Raw genomic sequence first — 18,152 nt, forward strand, 5'->3', positions numbered from 1 at the left:
AAACGATGCCATCGGCGGAAAACACAATGTTCGTCGGTCGTTGTTTTGGGGCACAAAAGTAATTTTACTGCTTAAATATCTCGGAGACCTGGACAAAGAAGTGAGAAATCAAGTACAAAAATCAAATAGACTGGAAGGATGCCTTAATAACACTATTCGCAGTGTGCAAGTACTTGGAGGGGATACAAGAAACGAGAATAGCGGAGAAATATTGTAACTTTCTTAAATAATTCATTGTCAATTAAAATTGTCAAATTGACGTATATTTCATATCTACTGTCAATGAAGAAGAAAAATTATATATTGCTCCACAATATTGATATGATATGCAATTATTATATAAAGGTAAATTTAATTAATAGTATTTTGCTTGCAGTACCGCATTTTAATAACTAATTTTATTTACTACATACAATTGTTTACGTTTTAATAACATAACCTGAATCGTATTTTTTCTTCTTATTTTTTGGATTATGGCCTTGACAATTATCCAGTAACCAGGACTAATATAATTGGCCAATATAATTAAAAGTGCGAATAATGTTGCTGAGCGTAGAAACCAGGTGTCGCTTTGCCGAACTTGCACGGTCCCAATAAGGCGAAACCGACATATTAACACTGAGATGAAGTCAAGAATTTATAAAGCCAGTGTACGACCAATAATGACATATGCATCAGAAACAACACCCACAACACAAAGACTACTAGAAACGGCAGAGATGAGAGTACTGACAAAAATTACAGGAAATATTGAAAGGGGAGTGAAGACATTAGAAGACAATGTAACGTATAGTGTATAAACGAATGGACACTAAATAGAAAAAAAAAAGAATGGAATAACCACATAAGCAGAATGGGCGAGACACGTGTGGTTAAAATTGCAAGAGATAAATCACTAATCGGTAGAAAAGTAAAACACCCACAACACAAAGACTACTAGAAACGGCAGAGATGAGAGTACTGACAAAAATTACAGGAAATATCGAAAGGGGAGTGAAGACATTAGAAGACAATGTAACGTATAGTGTATAAACGAATGGACACTAAATAGAAAAAAATAATGGAATAACCACATAAGCAGAATGGGCGAGACACGTGTAGTCAAAATTGCAAGAGATAAATCACTAATCGGTAGAAGTATCGACCGAGCGTGCAAAAAATGCAGTGACAACCTTCCATAGAGGTATCAATCCGCCAATGAACAAGCAGGATTGCTTATAAAAAGGAAGGAGAAATATCTTGAAAAAGGTAAAACCCTAGCTGGAAAATATTAAAATTTAATTTGTAATAAAACTGAAAGAAAGTCTTCGTGAAACAGATCTCGATTAGTTTTTTTTTTCATTAGTACAATCCACCTACTAACAAAAGTGTATTGTTAAGTAACGGGAAATTCAGATATATGCACTATGAAATGCTCAATTTTTTGCACTGTGACTGTAGATATGTATCTTGCCCCACTTATAGATGACCGATTCAGATTTGAGATAAAACCACTGAAAAAATGTCAGATAACCTATAAACAGTGATCTTAGAGTCTTCGAAATAAATAAAGCAAGCAAGGCCCTATTCAAAATTGTCACATTAACATAAAATATATAAAACGAAACTCAAGAGGTACAGAACGAGCTACGTTTGATCCATAAACGAGAGATTAAAATTATGATAATGATGACAACAAATTGATAACAGATGAAAAAATATAATAATTTTATTAGAGTGTGAAAAACACCATGAAGTGTGAAACATTCACTATATTCCTTATATTTGGCTCCCTCGGACCCATAGTTATTCTCAAATAGAACAACTTCTGGAGAGAACTAACACTAACACCTACTGTTGCGTCCCGATATACAAACATTTTTGAACAGCAGTGTAGTTAATATTTTTGGGCAGCAGTGTATCTGATATGTGCGCATATGTAACTATTTTCAAGAACGCGATGTCATGCGTGCCAAGATCCTCATCACACACGTCCACACGAAGCACGCAGGTCTCTCTCATCGAAGATCTACAACGATTAACACCATTTTGTAAATTATGTATTTTATTTTCTCGAAATAAAGTTAAATAACAGTAATTTTCGTTCTGTTAGTTGCAGAAAACCGTATAATTAATTATGCTAAATGTACGGAAATTCACATCTACCTTGGTTGTAATCTAAATGAGAACTGGGACATAAAGCAAAGAAATTAGGATACGTATAGAGAAGGCCAGAGCTGCATTCTTTAAGATGAAGAAACTGTTATGTGAAAACAATACGTATTACTTTGAGTCTGAAAATTAAATTAGTGAGATGTTACGTGTTCTCTACTCTTTTGTATGGTGTCAAAGGCTGGACTTTAATGGATACACTCCTCAAGAAACTGGAAGCCTTTGAAATCTGAGTGTATCGGAGAATCCTACGAATAAGTTGGGTGGATAGAGTTCGTAACAAGCTGTTTTGCATCGGATGGGAAAAGTTACGGAAGTCGTCAGAACAGTTAAAAATCGCAGAGATATATAATATACTTCATTTAATAATCCAAGGTAAGACAGCCGGAAGAAACGGACCAATTCGAAGAAGAACGCCATAGCTTAGAAACCTGAGAGAATGGTTTAACAGATCCTCTTCATCTATTTTCGAGCTACCGTCAACAAAATTACTGTAGCGAATTTGATAGCCTACGCTCGATAATGGAGCACGGCACATAAAGAAGAGAAGAGAACAACTTCCTCATTGGTCAGTAATAACGAAGCCATTGCGAATGTGATCTGCTACTCTTTCAAGGTACCACTACAGATAAATAATAACAGCAGTGTGATTTTTCAAAATTGAGATCCCAGATCTTTTTAGATCACCCTAGTAACTAAATTAGAAAATAATATTCTTGTCATAAAAATAACATTGCACCACACTATTAGCAATTAGTCTGGGCAGATTATCGGAGAATAGGCCATTTTTGGAAAAAGTTATTTACCAGCAATTTTATTGCTGGAATCGAATCTTATAATAATAATAATAATGGAGTTTATTTGTAGCAAATAAATTGTACATGATAAAATAAACTCAGTTCCTCACTGAAGTTGTACATACAACTTGTATATACTTATGATTGTATATATTAATAATATAGGTATGCAAAGTCCGCAGATAGTGTGCTACTTTTTGTTTATAAACAAAATGGCGCCCGAAAATCGTGTTTTTTCAATTTTTGCTCTATAACTCCAAAGATTTTAACTTTACACCAAAAACACCCAAATAAAAAATCACCGTTATTAAATTCTGCATAAGGAGACGTGTTTTTCCCGACGTACTTTGACGAAAATTTTCCCCGGAAAATGCGGGTTTTTCCAACAAAATCTTTAATTTTCAACTAAAATTTTAGATAAGTAATTGTTTCATCATCATCATTCTCTTTGCCTTATCCCTATGCGGCGTCGGCTTCCCTAATTGCATTTCTCCGCACAATTCTATCCTGGGTCGTATCAATATTAATCCCCTTTACCAACATGTCCTGCCTAATCGTCTCCCCCCACGTCTTCTTTGGTCTTCCTCTCCTACTCCTTCCAGGAATCTGCACTTCAGCTACTCTTCGTATTGGATGATTAACGTCTCGACGTTGAACATCACCAAACCATCTCAACCTATGCTCTCTTATTTTGGCATCAATTGGTGCCACACCTAGACTTCCCCTAATATACTCATTTTTATTTTATCCTTTCTTGTCACTTCACTCATCCATCTAAGGGTAAGCACAGAACAAGTAAGTCGCGGTGGAGGTGTGGGTCGCGGTAGATGCTACTAGTTAAGTCGCGGTCGATGTCGACAGCACATAGCAAGGAGGTCACCTGCGCTGTCAGTCGAGCTAGAACCACTATCAATTGGCTGTAAATAATAAGATCCTCCTTCATATTTCAAAAATTTACTGAATTTAATTACTTTAGAAATTCAAAAATAAACTGAATACAAAAAAGGGATTATATAAAAAGTATCAACTCAAATCATCCTTGTAGGCCGCGCAGTAGACATCCATGTAAAACAAACTGATTTTATTTTCAAAAGCATCGATGTAAACCTCCTGGATGGCGTCGCGCTAAACCTCCATCGCGACTTACCTGTTCTGTTCGCTTACATTCATTACAATGTGTTTGTTTTACATGGATGTCGACATCGACCGCGACCGACACATACAGCTCCACCGCCACTTACTTGCTCTGTGCTTACCCTAAGCATTCTCATCTCCGCCACATGCATTCGTTGTTCCTCTTTCTTTTTCACTGCCCAACATTCAGTTCCGTACATCATAGCCGGTCTTATGGCTGTTTTATAGAATTTTCCTTTTTCAGCTTCATTGGAACTTTTCTGTCACACAACACGCCACTCGCTTCCTTCCACTTCATCCATCCAGCCCTAATTCTACTGCATGCATCTCCATCTATTTCTCCATTACTCTGTAATACCGATCCCAGGTACTTAAAACTATTGCTTTTTACAATGAGTTCACCATCCAAAGATACCATTTTATTTGTAGTAACTCCATCTTTAAATGAACATTCAAATGATAAGTAATTGTTTATCAATAAATAAATAACTTGGTAATATAAAAGCTCTTTCCGTATGGAGTATAATTCCAAAAGCCGATGGAAATTAAATGAACAGTTTAGCAACAATTGATTTTTTTTTCTCTGATTCTGGCTTTGGTTTAGAACTAGAACCTTTAGCCACGTAATTGTATAACTTATCACTAAGTCAGGGGAGTAATGTGTAGTGTGTGTGTTGAGTAAGTGTCTTGTTACTTTGCAAAGTCGACGTCATTGTCTTTGCAAAGAGACGCTAATTGTTTCCGAACGTCTGCGGTCCCTCCGGTGAGTACCGATCCCACAAGGACAGAAACTATTTTTCATTTATTAAAACAATTGAATTGTTAATTAAAAATTTGCAGTCGCTATAATAACCACATTAATTATGATACATAGGAATAACTATGATTTTTGTATAAAAAGACACTGTACCTATCTAATGTACTTTACAGAATTGAAATTGGACTATCTAAGCGGCCTCAGGAATATTTTAAAATTATAAACAATTTTTTGGCTTATAAACAAATAGAATATCTCGGGATATATTAAATTAAATCATGAAAACGGTATTGGAAAAAAAGCGACAGGCCGCTTCTTCTAAAAGAAAAAACATTTAATTGTGATGCGTGGTTCCTGAGATACAATCGGTCAAAGTTGACCGGAATTTACGGCAAAGATAAACAATAGGATCATAATTTTCAGCCAATCACCTTTTTATTTTTGTCCTCTTTCTCCACACCAATTTTCATATCTTTAAAATACTGATAACATATACTATTATAATAAAAACTATCGATATTACGAGTAAAAATTGCCAAAAATAGCAAAATTCCAATCAAAAATAAGGTTGGAGAAAATGTAACCTCAATGTTCAAAATTGGTATACGTTAAAAAATGCATTTTCTCGGCTTCCCATGGAGAAATTTTCTTCATTCTTTTTTTGTTCCCAAGTAACTCGAGTAGAGCCATCTAACTAACGCACTAATAAATGTCAAATTTCATTTGTTTTGTTATAATAAATTAATTTATTAATTATAACAAACATTTTTAATTTGTTTAAATAAAGATTGTTTGAATAATTATACAGCTTTCAAATGAGAATATTTGTGTTTTTAACGTTAAAAGGTACACTTGTAGTAAGTTTATCTAAAAGAAGTCTACAACTGGAAAAATATGTAGTTTTCTTTTCTTATAAATAAATTAAGAGGAGAAAGAGGACAAAAATAAAAAGGTGATTGTTCGAAAATTATGATCCTATCGTTTATATCTTTGCCGTAAATTCCGGTCAACTTTGACCGATTGTATCTCAGGAACCACTCATCACAATTAAACGTTTTTTCTTTTAAAACAAGCGGCCTGCCGCTTTTTTTCAAATACCGTTTTCATGATTTAATTTAATTTAATATTTCCCGAGATATTCTATTTGTTTATAAGCCAAAAAATTGTTTATGATTTTAAAATATTCCTGAGGTCGCTTAGATAGTCCAATTTCAATTCTGTAAAGTACATTAGATAGATACAGTGTCTTTTTGTGCAAAAATCATAGTTATTCTTATGTATCATAATTATTGTGGTTATTATAGCGACCGTAAATTTTTAATTAACAATTCAATTGTTGCTAAACTGTTTATACAATTTTAATCGGCTTCCGGCATTATAATCTATACGAGAAGAGCTTTTATATTACTAAGTTATTTAATTATTGATAAACAATTACTTACCTAGAATTTTACTTGAAAATTAAAGATTTTGTTGGTAAAACCCGCATTTTCCGGCGAAAATTTTCGTCGAAGTAAATCGGGAAAAACACGTCTCTATGCAGAATTTAATTACGGTGAATTTTTATTTGGGTGTTTTTGGTGTAAAGTTAAAATCTTTGGAGTTATAGAGCAAACATTGAAAAAAAAACACGATTTTCGGGCGCCATTTTGTTTATAAAAAAAGTAACACACTATCTGCGGACTTTGCATACCTATATTATTAATATATACAATCATAAGATTCGATTCCAGCAATAAAATTGCTGGTAAATAACTTTTTCTTGTATTTGGCTAATTAGCCCAGAGTAAATGATTAATAACTACCCACACACTACGTACGTAACTACCTACACTACCTGAGTAGTTTTTAATCAAGCAAGCAAGCAAGCATAGTGATTTAACCCAGCCTGAGAGACTTGCTCACCCCTGAAGAATGACATTCGGGACATACAATTCATTGGGGCGAGGAGGATTAACTCCCGTAAGCAGGAATCACTCCACCCCGCTTCAATGCTCTAGACCATCCACTTACCCCCCGATAGCACTCTGATGCGCTATAGGGGCTCTCAATCAGCAAAGTGCTTATCATATGGGAGTCTTGGGTACACGGACTCCCATATGAAATCCTACCCCGATCAATGCAGGCCAGCGTGAGGCGCTCTATTCCCGCTATCTCTAGTGACTTATCTTCGATCTGTTTTGCTTGCTCGGGCGCCGAGTCCCCGCTCTGGGCTATGTCCAGTTCGGTGACTCGGCGCTCGAGGATGTGGGCCCCTCATGCCCGTTTTTTGGGTTTTGTTACTAATATTTTTTTGTGGCTTTCGCCTATTGTTAATATTTTTTAATCAATGCTCTTAGGTAAAGGAAACACTGCTGAAAACTAGAAAAAGTGGACAACCAAATCAATAATTGAATAAAAGTAGTAGATAACATTGGGTTAGCACTTCTGATCTCTATTGGAAAGAGAGATCAGAAGTAACAAGAAGGTGAAATAAATAAGACAAGTAAGGACTCAGAAAAATTGATACATCAACATAAAATTTTTTAAAAAAGACAAAGAATTATTCTTAAAAGATGAACAGAACACGCTAAGTTTCATCTACAAAACAAAGCGACTAAAATTAGAATGATGAGGATAAAAGGATAAGAAATGGAAAAATATATACTAATTTTACTAAAGTATGTGAACAATTATATTAGTAAGAGAAGGTTCTATTAACATCTGGATAAATATCGATTCAAACTGCGCAGAATAGACGAATGTAAAAAAAAGGAAAAGCCAAAAATGGATGTGTATATCGTATCAAATAAAATAAACTAGAGTTGTATAATGCTTACCTTATCCGGATGAACTGCTAAACACGCCTTTCTATAAGCCTTCTTTACATCAGCAGGGGAAACCAGTGTATGCATTTCACATTTGTTCCATTTCGCTCCTTCCCAAAGAATTGTGTGCATCGAACATAGAAGGGCTCTTATATTATTTTTCTTTCCTTCTTGCTACAAAAAAAAACTCATGTTCGTACTTCAATCAAATTACAGTCGGAAAAATGAATGATTACCCATGAACGATCATATCAATCATATATTATTCAGATTATTAATAATCTCTCTTTCTCGTTTTGCTATTTATGAAAAAAAAACAGCAAATACAAAATATGGGATTGATGTGATCGTTCATGGGTAATATTTCATTTTTCCGACTGTACGTAAACATTATCAATAGTATACAGTAATTATTTCGTACATATTAATGAAATGGTGTTGGCATCATGTGTTAGACATTCTTTGGCCTCCCGTGTTTGATTTTGTATTCAGCCCTAGTGCCTGATGCAAACATGGGAGCCTGAAATAACGTCATAATAATCTGTTGATTATCAATTTAAACACGAGAGGCTTACGAATTGTTCTCTACGTCTTATACTGGCTTTTAATATATCTAGGCAATAACAAGCTTTTGCTAGAACATGTGAACTTCTGCACATTTACGGGACATAAAACGATATTATTAAGTTGTTTTCGTTTATGGCCATCAAAGTAGACGGCGCCTTTGTATTCTAACCACTTGAATGAGAAACAATTAAAAGACATTCGTTGGTCTCCCGTGTTTGTGAAATTGTATTCCTTATGAAGGAATAGGAGCCTGAAATGTCGTCATAACACTCTGTTGATTATCAACATTAAAGGTCGCGGCAGATTATCATGCTCGAATCGTTTCCAGCACGTAGCGTAGTCTCCGAAAAACCTGATTTTAGAAAGAGGTGTCTGATACGATACGTTCCGGACAGTGTGAATTGTTCATATTTAAAACCATTAAAATCAATATTTTTCGGAAACTAAACGCTACGGGCCGGAAACTACACGTGCATGATAACATGCAGAAACCTTAACAGCGAAAAATCCGATATACTTCCATCTATTTATCTACTTCTGACATTGGTATCAAATATCACTGTGCACATCTCCATGAATCTAAACAATACTGAATCTGCACAAATGAACTATTTAAAAATCTGTTTTCTCTTTTTATTTTTATGTTGAGTGTGTGAGAAGGTGGCTTGGAGCAGGTCCGTTAGCCACAGATTTTTATTTGTTGTACACACTTTACTGTACCGGGTGTCCCAATAAGAATGGCTCTCGGCCATATCTCAGGAACCGTTTATAGTAGAGCTTTGAAATAAAAAATTTTATAACAAAAGTTACCTCAGGAAAAGCCTGGAAATTATTTTCATAATTGTGGGTCCACCGCTAGAGGGCGTAATTGAATATCAAAAATAAAAAAATCTAAATTTTACAAAATTTTCCTAATGAAGAGGCACTGGAAATCCGATTACTGTATTCTTCATCACATTATGCGCATATTTGATTTAACAAGTTTAACTCTACCTTTGTAAATAAGAGGTGGGGGTGAGTGGGAACCTTGTTATGAAAAAATGGCTGTAAGTCCGGTTCTGCTAAATCAAATTTTGAAAACTGGGTCTTGTTGAAGACAGATATTTTTCTTCAATGTAAGCGTGATAATTTTGAACCAGCTTAATAAGTAATAAGCCAGCTGGGAGGCGTTATTTAATTTTTTTCAGAAATCTAATTTTCTTTGAAAGATATTAAATACAAGTATGCATTTTTAATCATACTTTATAAAATTAGATTAAATTAGCAACAGAATAGCGAAAACCGCATGTCGATACCTTTTGTCTATCTCAAGATATCTCGAGAAACGTGTAAATTTTATACATAACTGTTACTATCACCGGTAAACTAAGTTAATGAAAAGTAGTGTGCTGTGGAAATAAACAAAATAACATTTTCCAGATGTCAACGTATAAAAATATAATTAATTAAAACAACAATATAAAGAGAAACAATACTATTAAAATTAAATATAACACAGAACAAAAAGAACTACTTAGTGACGACCTAAATATTCAAATTGTTGCCCATTATACACTACTCTAGAATACATTATCCAGAGAATACTAAACGCCATTCAAAGCATATCGAGAGCAGAAATTGAGACTGCTGTTCAATCTACTCTTGAAAGAGTAAACGTTTGCAACGAAAATGATATGCAAAAATTTGAACGTTTATGTCATCACTAAATAGTTGTTTTTATTTCTTTGTAATAGGGCTTTTCAACGCTTCTTATTTGTTTCGAGCCTCTGTCATATGCCGTATAATCCGTGTATAATATTAATATACGAGATATGAACGAGGCTCGAAACAAATGAGAAGCGTTGAAAAGACCTAATATACGTTGACAGCTGGAAAATGTTTCTTTGTTGTTTCCATAGCAACTACTTTTAATGAATTTCGTTTACCGGTGACAGTAACATTTATGTTTTTAAATTTACACGTTTTGTAAGATATCTCGAGATAGAAAAAAGGTATTAACATGCGGTTTTCGCTATTCTGTTGCTAATTTTGTCTAATTTTGTAATATGGTATTAAAAATCCATGTTTGTATTTAATATTTTCCAAGGAACACTAGATTTCTGAAAAAAATTAAATAACGCCTTCTAGCTGGCATATTACTCAGTAAGTTGGTTCGAAATCATAACTTTTACATTGACGAAAAAGATCTGTCTTCAACAAGACCAAGTTTGCAAAATTTGATTAAGCAGAACCGGACTCACAGCCAGTTTTTCATAACAAGGTTCCCACTCACCCCCACCTCTTATTTCCAAAGGTAGACCTAAACTTGTCGAATAAAATATGCGTAGAATTTTATGAAGAATACGACGATCGGATTTCCAGTGCCCCTTCATTAGGGAAATTTTGTAAAATTTAGATTTTTTAATTTTTGATATTCAATTACGCCCTCTAGCGGTGGTCCTACAATTATGAAAATAATTTCCAGGCTTTTCCTGAGGCAACTTTTGTTATAAAATTTTTTATTTCAAAGCTCTACTATAAACGGTTCCTGAGATATGGCCGAGAGCCATTCTTATTGGGACACCCGGTACATTTCAACTCATGTAGCACCTTTAGGGCCAATTTCTCATATCGAGTTCAACTCCAGTTTAACCTGAACTTCTAGTAAACGTCAGTTTAAAGTCAAAATCGTCTTTCTCAATTCGCACGTTCAACCGATGGCAGTTTAAACTTGAACGATGCTTGAACGGTGGAATTCGGCCGTTCAAAGATTTCAGAACTCAGTTCAGATGATTTCATGGACTACGCATGCGTTGTATTAACACGAAACGCTGTCATAATATAAATATATCCTATTTTATTATATTAAGCCTAACGATAAACGATAACATTATTTTTGTTTTTGTAATATTTATTTATAATTATTAAAATGACTATTTGACTATAAGTACTTAAATTTAACTTTATTCAAGAACAGCATAAAAAGGTAGTTCAAAATGGCGACAGTTTTTTTACCTTTTGCCATCTATTGGCATTTCTCGAAAGCTGTAGAACGAGCGCTGACATGAACGTGCAATGAGAAATGCATTCCAAACAAAACCACAGATCACCGGTGAACCTGGTTCAACTGAACCATAGATTAACGCAGGTATGAGAAATCGACCCTTAAGAGGATCGGTACGTATTTTCGGCTGCAATGCTATTCAAATGGGGATTCATTTTTTTCGAATCCTGAGAAAACTAATAAGTATTTTTGAAAAATTTAAACGCAGAATGAAAGATTACGTTATTAGCGAGGGCCGAAAGTCCCTAAGAACTTCTATAATGTTTATTTTAATAAGTTACAGGGGTGAAAAAACTAAGAGAAAATTTAGTGTGATTTTTAATTTCAAATATCTCATTCAAAATAAACTTTTTATTTATTCTAAGGGACTTTCGGCCCTCGGTAATAATTTAGTCTTTCATTCTGCGTTTAAATTTTTCAAAAATATTTATTGGTTTTTTCAGGATTTGAAAAGAATGAACACAATGCCGTGGTAATATTTTCCAAATCTGTCTTTGTCTTACAACGCACTCAACCGAATATAATATTGTCAGCATATATTGTCAGTCAGACACTGACAATCAGTGACAATTTTAAATATTTGACATTGCATCGGGAATATTTTGAGAAATTGATTAAATATTATTGATATATAGTGTATTTGATAAATAATTGATTTAAGACGTAAACTTAATAAAAAGTTATTTATTGTGTATTATTTGTGGAAGATCCAAGCAGAGAATACATCAGATATATCCTGTGATCCAAGTATTTTGTTGTTAGAGATGTTCAAAATTGTAAGCGTTCCAAAATAACAACATATTAAAAAATCACTTTAACACTTTTCCTCTTTTCTCGATTGATTATTAGTTTTTGTTGTACAAATAAATTATTACAATCACTGAAAACATAGTTAGTGAAAAAATTATCACATTTATTAACTGAATTAATAATTTGCAATTATAAAAATAACAGTTATCCAAGAACATTCAAAAGCCATATCTTTAAATTAATTATGACATTTTCAAGTAGAATGACATTTTAGTAATGTTTACATATCCACACCAGTGTGAATTTTACTACACGTAATTTGCCGTGTAAAGACAGAAAAAGTAGGGATACACGTAAAATATTTGCGAATTATGTACCCATAGCCTTAATGTCATCTAGATTGTAAATCTAAAAAATATAATAATATTAGTACTTACCCATTCCATTACTTTCATCTTCTCGGGATCCATATAAGCAGCCATCTCTTTTTTCATCATGGCATTCATAGTTCTCGGAGCATTATCCTTCTTTCCCGTAAAACTGTACCCCTGAGAACCCAACAGATCTCCGAACACGTCGTCGCTTTTCACCTTTTCTTTAGGCTCGTTTTGTGGCTGCTGCTGCTGCTGTTGGTTCTTGTTCAAAGTGTCGAAGTGTGCACGGTTGTAATCTGCTCCACCTAACGGTGACCGAGCCTGGTGTTTGGGGGTGGCCGTATTCGAGCTCGGCATGTGCTGGGGCGTCGTTGGTGGCACTTTGTTAGGGGTTTGAGACCCGCTGGTTGGAGTTGTCGATGGTGGGATCGTGGATCCGAAGTTTAGGCCTCCACCCAAATTACCTACAGTAATAATAACGAAATTGATATACAGTGATGAGCGCGCTAATAACCGGCAAAATAATGCAAAAGATGGAAAACATCGTGAAATACATTGTGAAATAAAAAGAGACGAAAATAGTAGAGGTGGAAACTAGTATCGATATAAACGTATAAATTAACATTACATTACATAGTTTCCCACCTTTAGACGGTATTTTATTCGCAAAATTAAATTCCAACAGAGGGCGCTCAAAATTTCAAATATGGACGACAACTCTAGGAAAACAATTCATTTTGTCATTTGAATTCACAGTTCTAAAACGTTAAATTAAAATCATTTACAGGAGTGTTTTTCTAAAGTAACCACTAAATTTTGCAACTAAGACATCTTATAAGTTAAAGACGACTCAAAATTATGTTTAATCTGTATGCATTCATTAAAATTTGACGCTAACTACTGATTTGTTTTTACCTTTTTTTCATAAAAAAATCTGGCCCCCCGATAATCACACAGCGTTCTAAAAATTATTTTTTTTTTATTTAGCTAATGCCTCGACAACTAATGGCCATTAGCATTGTAGGTACGGTAATTTTGAACAGTTAGGTACCTAGTGTCATGTGTAGTGTGTGTGTTGAGTAAGTGTCTTGTTACTTTGCAAAGTCGACGTCATGGTCTTTGCAAAGAGACGCTAATTGTATCCGAACGTCTGCGATCCCTCCGGTGAGTACCGATCCCACAAGGACAGAAACTATATTCATTTATTAATTTATAATAAATGAAAAATCTCTGACCCTGGTGAGATTCGAACCCACAACCTCTCGGATTTTTTCGATTAAAAATTATTAATCTATTTTAGCATTTCTAATTTTGTTTTTAATTTAATTAATAGGTGCACTACAGTTTATTTTACACCAACAGATAACAATTTTTAATGAAATAAAAACTGGAAACTTGGAAACTAAGTAGGTGAATTTATTTTATAATAATTGTGTTCTGGAAATTACCAAGTGGTCGGGATATTTTGCATAACAATGTACATTCTATGTACAGAATATATACTACATTTTATTTATTTATTTAATTTTGCAGTCGCTTAAACATTAAAAAATACTACGTTTAATACAAACGTTAAATTAAGAAAATGTGTGATTTGGCATTGGTTAATTTAGGTCATTACGTAGAGTATAATAGGAATGAATACTGAGGAACACTGCAATAGTTTTTTTAAGTCGAAATTGTTGTTAATTACAGCATAAACTGACCGCAAATATGTACACAAATTAATGGCAAAGTCAATGTTTTCCTTGAGTTGATGCTTTTCAAATTCGCCACCAGGCATCGCCCACTTTGCGGTTCCTCGCCAATAAAATTCTCCTGTCACAGTGACAGTTGTCATGCCCCTCCGATACGTCTAAAGGTGGGAAACTGTAACGTAATGTTAAGTTATACGATAATTTCCACCTCTACTAGTTTCATCTCTTTTTACTTCACAATGTATTATGTTTTCCATCTTTTGCGTTATTTTGCCGGTTATTAGCGCGCTCATCACTGTATAGTCTGGGCAGATTATCGGAGAATAGGCCGTTTTTGGGAAAAGTTATTTACCAGCAATTTTATTGCTGGAATCGAATCTTATGATTGTATATATTAATAATACAGGTATGCAAAGTCCGCAGATAGTGTGCTACTTTTTTTTATAAACAAAATGGCGCCCGAAAATCGTGTTCTTTTTAATTTTTGCTCTATAACTCCAAAGATTTTAACTTTACACCAAAAACACCCAAATAAAAATTCACCGTAATTAAATTCTGCATAGAGACGTGTTTTTCCCGATTTATCTCGACGAAAATTTTCCCCGGAAAATGCAGGGTTTTTCAAGAAAATTTTTATTTTTCTACTAAAATTTTAGATAAGTAATTGTTCATCAATAATTAAATAACTTAGTAATATAAAAGATCTTTTCGTATAGATTATAATTCCAGAAGCCAATCTAAATTGAATAAACAGTTTAGAAACAATTAAATTGTTAATTAAAGATTTACGGTCGCTATAATAACCACAATAATTATGATACATAAGAATAACTATGATTTTTGTATAAAAAGACACTGTACCTATCTAATGTACTTTACGGAATTAAAATTGGACTATTTAAGCGGCCGGCCTCAGGAATATTTTAAAATTATAAACAATTTTTTGGCTTATAAACAAATAGAATATCTCGGGAAATATTAAATTAAATTAAATTATGAAAACGGTATTGCAAAAAAAAGCTGCAGGCCGCTTCTTCTAAAAGAAAAAACATTTAATTGTGATGCGTGGTTCCTGAGATACAATCGGTCAAAGTTGACCGCAATTTACGGCAAAGATATAAACAATAGGATCATAATTTTCAACCAATCACCTTTTTATTTTTGTCCTCTTTCTCCACACCAATTTTCATATCTTTAAAATACTGATAACATATACTATTATAATAAAAACTATCGATATTACGAGTAAAAATTGCCAAAAATAGCAAAACTATAATCAAAAATAAGGTTGGAGAAAATGTAACCTCAATGTTCAAAATTGGTATACGTTAAAAAATGCATTTTCTCGGCTCCCATGGAGAAATTTTCTTCATTCTTTTTTTGTTCCCAAGTAACTCGAGTAGAGCCATCCAACTAACGCATTATTAAATGTAAAAGTTGCTTTTCTTTTGTTATAATAACTTAATTTATTTATTATAATTAATTTTTTAATTTGTTTAAATAAAGATTGTTTAAATAACTATACAGCTTTCAAATGAGAATATCTGTGTTTTTAACGTTAAAAGGTACAACTGTAGTAAGTTTATCTAAAAAATGTCTACAACTGGAAAAAATATGTAGTTTTCTTTTCTTATAAATAAATGAATCTATTATAATAAAACAAAAGCAATATTAACATTTAATAATGCGTTAGTTAGATGGCTCTACTCGAGTTACTTGGGAACAAAAAAAGAATGAAGAAAATTGCTCAATGGGAAGCCGAGAAAATGCATTTTTTTAACGTATACCGATTTTGAACTTTGAGATTACATTTTCTCCAACCTAATTTTTGATTGGAATTTTGCAATTTTTGTCAATTTTCACTCGTAATATCGATAGTTTTTATTATAATAACGTATGTTATGAGTATTTTAAAGATATGAAAATTGGTGTGGAGGAAAAGGACAAAAATAAAAAGGTGATGGTTCGAAAATTATGATCCTATTGTTTATATCTTTGCCGTAAATACCGGTCAACTTTAACCGGTTGTATCTCAGGAACCACTCATCACAATTAAACGTTTTTTCTTTTAAAAGAAGCGTCCTGCCGCTTTTTTCCAATACCTTTTACATGATTTAATTTGATTTAATATTTCCCGAGATATTCTATTTGTTTATAAGCCAAAAAATTGTTTATCATTTTAAAATAATCCTGAGGCCGCTTAAATAGTCAAATTTCAATTCCGTAAAGTGCATTAGATAGGTACAGTGTCTTTTTATAAAAGAATCCTAGTTATTCTTATGTATCATAATTATTGTGGTTATTATAGCGACCGTAAATGTTTAATTAACAATTGAATTGTTGCTAAACTGTTAATTTAATTTCGATCGGCTTCTGGAATTATAATCTATACGAACGGATCTTTTATATTACCAAGTTATTTAATTATTGATAAACAATTACTTTTCTAACATTTTAGTTGAAAATAAAAATTTTTTTTGAAAAACCCGCATTTTCTGTGGAAAATTTTCGTCGAAGTAAATCGGGAAAAACACTCTTTCATCTCTATGCAGAAATTAATTACGGTAAATTTTTATTTGGGTGTTTTTATTGTAAAGTTAAAATCTTTGGAGTTATAGAGCAAAAATTGAAAAAAAAACACGATTTTCGGGGGCCATTTTGTTTATAAAAAAGTAACACACTATCTGCGGACTTTGCATACCTATATTATTAATATATATAATCATAAGATTCGATTCCAGCAATAAAATTGCTGGTAAATAACTTTTCCTTGTATTTTGCTAATTAGCCCAGAGTAGTATAATAATCGGATTTGTGATTAGATGCCAATATTCCAATATTCAATCACTATAGTGTATAATCACCAGTATACTGGGCTTCTCTATTTCTTACTTCTATTGGAAAATTTGTAAATTTGGAGTATTAGGCCAGAAAATGACCGTTTTGGAGTATAATTTGCGGATTTGCTTGAAAATTTGGATTTAGTTTCCTCTTACCCTCTACTTCACTTTTAGACTCAAGCCCAGGGTTGGTTTTACTTGGGGCTGAAAGCCTTCCGGTGGTGAAAAAACATTCGTTCAACATAAGTCCGGAAATGGATAAAATGACTAATTCTAAGCAACTTTTGTTCGATAGAGTTTTTGAAGTGAATATTTCTTGTCGCTCGGTATGGAATTTTGACGTGACTTAAATCGTATTTGACTTCATGTATATGTACGTATTTATACACTTATTATTTATTTATTATTTATATTTTAAACAATTACATAGGTGCGTTATTTTACAATAATATTTTTAAAATGAAATAAAGGAATTATATTATTATTTATTTATATTATTTTCCCTGAAAAGTGTTGCATTTTTTGGTTATTTCACGTTGAAATATTCGATTTGGAATTTGACGAATTAGAACCCACTTTTCATGAATTACAAAATTATGCCTCTACTAAGTTTACAGACTTTTACATACACCATTTTTTGTTGTTTTTTTATAAGCTACAGTTTTGATATGAATCTTTTTTTGGATAAAATACTTACTTTGCGAAAAACCGTCTCAAAACGTGTTTTTTTTGTTGAAAAATTTGTTGAACTTTTCGCTCGCAAATAACTCAAAAAGTATTGACTCAGTGAAAAAACTATAGGGCAAAAGTTGCTTAGAATTAGTCAGTTCATCCATTTCCGGACTTATTTCGAACGTATGTATTTTCACCTCCGAGAAGGGGTGGATTTAACCACCCAAATAAAAGCAACCGTGGCACAAGTCCAAAAGTGAAGTAGAGGGTAGGAAGAACCTAAATTAAAATTTTCATACAATTCGGTAGTTACACGGAAAATTACACGTTATTGCCGTATTTCATGTTCATTTACTGACCTAAAAGAATTATTGGACCTCCTATTCACCAGATTTGCTTCCTCCAGACTATTTTTATTTCCAAATCTTGAAAATTTGCCATTTTGATGGCAATCATGTGATTGAACAAACGTATTGAACTCAGTGGAAAAAATCAAATTTAAAAACGTATACTAATATTTTGGACAGTTTGGATATTAGTGCACGCTAGGTAGCCCACAGCTG

General features: G+C 33.1%; 1 protein-coding gene across 1 annotated transcript in view; it reads right to left on the reverse strand.

The window, feature by feature from the left end:
- Positions 1 to 18,152, reverse strand: part of LOC126880070 (cyclin-G-associated kinase) — a 119,181-nt gene that overhangs the window by 4,106 nt on the left and 96,923 nt on the right. Inside the window, exons 15-16 of the mRNA XM_050643729.1 lie at positions 12,444 to 12,844; positions 7,659 to 7,820 (exon numbers count right to left, since the gene is read on the reverse strand). Coding sequence (XP_050499686.1) covers positions 7,659 to 7,820; positions 12,444 to 12,844 — 563 coding nt within the window. The remainder of the gene's footprint in view (positions 1 to 7,658; positions 7,821 to 12,443; positions 12,845 to 18,152) is intronic.

This window comes from Diabrotica virgifera, chromosome 2, assembly GCF_917563875.1.
Source record: "Diabrotica virgifera virgifera chromosome 2, PGI_DIABVI_V3a".
Classification (NCBI taxonomy): domain Eukaryota; kingdom Metazoa; phylum Arthropoda; class Insecta; order Coleoptera; family Chrysomelidae; genus Diabrotica; species Diabrotica virgifera.